Source organism: Eufriesea mexicana, unplaced genomic scaffold (genome assembly GCF_001483705.2).
Source record: "Eufriesea mexicana isolate 0111107269 unplaced genomic scaffold, ASM148370v2 scaffold507, whole genome shotgun sequence".
Taxonomy (NCBI): Eukaryota; Metazoa; Arthropoda; class Insecta; order Hymenoptera; family Apidae; genus Eufriesea; species Eufriesea mexicana.
In genome coordinates, this window is record NW_016908664.1 from 287,036 (window position 1) to 291,384 (window position 4,349).

At 54.7% G+C, this 4,349-nt stretch overlaps 1 protein-coding gene across 1 annotated transcript; it reads right to left on the reverse strand.

Moving 5' to 3' along the window:
• Positions 1–518: 518 nt before the first annotated feature.
• hry (bHLH transcriptional repressor hairy) lies at positions 519–2,518 on the reverse strand. The gene is made up of 3 exons (XM_017897502.1): positions 1,984–2,518; positions 1,506–1,601; positions 519–1,277 (listed from the first exon to the last, which is right to left on the reverse strand). The coding sequence occupies exons 1-3, from the start codon at positions 2,134–2,136 to the stop codon at positions 519–521; spliced, it is 1,008 nt and encodes a 335-aa protein (XP_017752991.1). The 5' UTR covers positions 2,137–2,518.
• Positions 2,519–4,349: the final 1,831 nt, after the last annotated feature.

Consider the following 4,349-nt stretch of genomic DNA (forward strand, 5'->3'; position numbering starts at 1 on the left):
CGTGGTAAACGAAGATGCGCAAAGGGGAAAAGAAGAAAGACGGAATTCACGACGCAAACGGGATTACCTTTTAGTTCCGGGTTATCGACGAATACGGTTTAACGATAAAATAAAATAATATGTACAAGGCACTGTATAAGGCACTGCCTCATAGGCTACTGGCCGACTGCACGCACTCGGGAAATATCGAACTCTCACGGTTCTCCGGAGACAAGATCTCCTAGCTCGCAGGACACCTTTCACCCCCTCGACAAAACACGACCTCTAAAACGCGATAAGGAACAATGATCCGTGTTCCGCGGGACTTCTCTCTCGACTTTTCTCGACGAATCGACCCACGTCTCTTCCGCCGAAGCGTATAATATCACTCGAGACTCTGTGTCCTTCTCACCCGCGACCAACCGACCGACTCGCAGTCAGTCCGTGTCTCCTCGACTCCAACGATCAAACACCCAAGATCGAGAATCAGATCCGCGATCCTGCTCCTTTTACCACGGCCTCCACGGCTTCTCTTCGACCTATGGACTGTACACGCGTGGATCGAACTCTGGATCGCTGGTGTAGCCATTGGCAGGTGAGGTCGCGACATCCCTGTGACTGTTACCGTTGGTGTAGGCCGCTGGCTGCTCACGGAACGTCGCGGGAGGTGCCTCGAACGCCACTGGGCTAGCCGCTGACGTGGACGTCGAGCTGGCAGAGGAAGACGAGGACGATGCCGACGCTGTGCTGGCTGTTCTCTGTGGAATCGGGATGAGAGTGGGCACAGGCGAATTTGGCGCCGGAGACGTGGCTGGCGACGTGACTGGAGTCGCTTTTGCACCGGCTGGCAGCACCAGGGCTATGTCTCCGTTAGGTAGCCTGGTCGGGACCAGCTGGAGACCGGTGCCGTTCGCGTTCGTGAAGAAGATCCCGTTCGACTGTTGAACCTGGATCCTCGGGGTCGCGTCCACTTGCGGCAGAATGTGCACTTGGAGCTGGGTGGTCGGTGGCGCCGGTTGGACAGGCTGCTGATTCGCCGTCTGCGCGTTGTTGTTGCTCGCCTCGACCGGTCCAAGGCAGGAGGCCAAGTGGGCCATCAAACGTCTCTTCACCGAGGCGTCCAGGCCGGGAAACCTGCCAACCTCACCGGCGCATTCCGTGAAACCAGCGCGGAATTTGTTTAACACGTTCGGATCGGTCGCGGCAGCTAGGGCAACCTGTTGACGCTGGAGCGTTTCCAGGTGTTTCACCGTCATCTCCAGGATGTCTGCCTTCTCCAGCTTCGAGTGTCGCGCTGGCTGTAATCAGAAACATAACCCAACGGTTATGTAAACGTTCGGGAAGCCCCTGGCTCGGATTTGGGGTAGAAAGTCGCGGAGCAGATCTTCGTAGCTCGGATATCGACTTCCGATTAGCTCGCGAGCGAGGTTCCAAGATCGAAGATCGGAAATCGAGGACGGAAGATTTGGAAAATCAGCGAAATATACGGGGGAGTGTTGGAGGTGCGCGATGTCGGAAATACTTACGTCTTTTTTCATGGCATCCAGTATGAGGGTCTTCAGGTCGTTTAGGCAGTTGTTAATGCGGGCTCGTCGACGTTTTTCCATAATCGGTTTATTGCTCTGTGACAGAAAAGGAATTGCCAGGTCAAACATACCGTCGAATTTAATTAGGCGTAAGTACGATTTTATGGACCATCGCGAGACCTAGGCAACGGTGCAGAGTCGATGAGATACTCCGTTGCCATTCTTCCCACCCGGAATACTATCAATTATAGAACATCGTCGAGGCCAACCGGTATAGATACTCGTCGACAATCGTGTCTTCGAAAAATCTAGCATATATCGTCATCGTGCAGTCCGACTACCCCCATTTCTCAACCCTACCTCTCGAGACTCGGAAAGACTCGGATCTCGTGGATCCCGATTTCGCGAAAGAGAGAAAAACGAGCAAAGAAATTGTCAGAAGGCAGCGTAGCCTGGAAAGCTCGTGGAAGACACTAACCCGTCGATTCTCTCCGGATCTTCTCGTAGTAGTGGTGGTGGTGGTGGTTTGCGCAGGGGGCTGTCCAGCCTCCTGGGGCACGTGTTGCGCCGGCGGCGTAGCACCGACGGTGACACCGCCTGTCGGCATCGTGGCACCCACCCCGGTCACCATGGTACTCGAACAGTTCTTGTATCACAGAACGAGATCAATGAAAATCGACAAATCGTCTGCACAATTTGTCGTGGGCTACACTGCACTGGTAATCCAAGGTAGCGAAATTAGCGCGTGTTCACTGAACGCCTGGCCAGGCTGATTGTCCGCACGCGTAATCCAAGCAACTGGCCGGCCGAGAAGCGAAGAATATTCGAAGGGTTGGCTTTGTTTTCTCGTACGAGAGAACGCAGTAAGAGAACGTTTCCACGTCCCTTGCTCGTTGAACTCTCTCTCACTCAACTCCGAGCACTCGGAACGGGCGTCAGAGCACGACTGACTGAACGAACGACGAACGTCTTCTGTCGTCTCGTCGAAGCGTGCCACCCGATGGAATGCCCGGTGGAGGCGCTGCCACCTTAAGGGTGGGGGCAAACGGCGACCAGCCGACACAGGAGGGGATAGCGCGTGACGGTTTAACCTGGACTTCCCTTCCACCACCGAATTCCGACGGTCGGACGGCACCCGGTTGCCTTTAAGAGCCCCCACCTAGAGCTTGAACCCCCTCCTTCGTGCCCTGAACCGACGACCGTGGCGGGTTGCCTCGCGCGAACCCCCACCAGACGCGACTCCCGGACTCCGATCGATCGGATTTTCGTGCACTGTCATCGCCTCTTTTTCCCTCCTTTCTTTCATTTTTTCTCGGGAAAATGCACCTCGCCGTCCGTCCTCGCCCGCCGCCATTTCCTATCTATCGGTTATCTCCGGATTCGCGTTCGGACTTGGCCTGGGAAGCGAAAAAATTTCCCAGTCTAAAGAGATTTTCTTCCCAACACGGAATCACGGGAGATAAGCTTCGGGAATCTTCTTAATCCCTCTATCTTTTTATCGATCGTTGCCTTCCCGCGTCGCGTATTTGGCAACGGCGATAAAACGAGCAAGTTAAAAAATCGTGGAAAATTTCCAAAGGAAATTTGCGTGGGAATGGAGGTCGGGAAAATCGTTAGGGGTTGAAGGGTACACCCCGGGTGGGAGTGGTACGTGCACGGTCGTCGGCTAAGAGCGATAAGGAACAATGCCGTGCAGTGTTTTCCCCGGGAGAGGCGATTAGTCTCGTGACGCGTATCGCGCGTCGAAAGGTCATTAGAACCGGCTGCTCGGTACGGCGTCGCGATCGAGAAGTGGCAATGGTAATTTCTAGACAGGGACGCACGTACACACGGACGGGCACGAACGTCATCGGGACTTATATCACGTTCTTCGAAAATAGCCGAGTGCCACCGTGCGTCGAGTGCGGACTGACGCACGCGCGCACCACTGGCACGTGCCTCCTACTCCCTCCACCGGTCTTTCGAAATTACTCTTTCTACTTGTGCGACCGATTAAACGCGCGCCGCGGCATTTATCTCGCGCATACGTGCACGTATGCCCGGCACGAAACGCGGATACGTAGTATTTCTTCGGATACCACGCAACCGCTCCGTAATTGATACCCGATCCGATAGAACCCGTCGCTTATCGCGCCCTCCATTCCCATTTCGAGCACGAGAAATCGCCATTACGAGGTTTCGCAGAATACAACGCCGAACTCTCGCTGGAATTTTTCAAAAATTTTTCGAATAACAAGTAGAACGGTGTTCTAATTGCGAGGGAAAATATCGAAATCTGGTTGGCGCCAATGCATGCTCCGAAATTGTAGATGCGAGCGGTATCAACGACCCGAGACTCGGGTTAGACGTTCTTGCTGCGTAGAAAACATCGCGTCGCAGTTCCCCAGTTCCTATTCCATTTCCGCAACAAGAAGCGTTTCCCCGATAACGAATCGCCTGGCACAGCGTCACTCGAACCAGCTCGTATATACACCGATCCCAGAGCTATCTACGGAGTATCTCTGGTCGAGAGTACAGACGTGTCAAAGGCTCGGCGGGAAGATAATCAGCAGAGCCGGCGCGCGGATGGTTCCGGCGCCGAGCGAAGCCAGCCAAAGTATTCCAGCCGCTGAACTCTGCCGCCCTACAAAGGGTAGGAAACGGGCGAGCGTGTAAAGGGCGGCCAGGTGGGGGAAGCAAGCCCAGGAGTTCGTAGAAGCGTGATAGGTGCGACGAGGATCGCGCCGAGGTCCGTACTCTTGTCCTTTTCGAGCGAGACAGAGACGTGTAGACCGTGGCGAGGATGGGGAGAAGAGACGAGTAAAGGACGAAGGGACTTACCCTTTGGAGGGAGAGACAAAGACA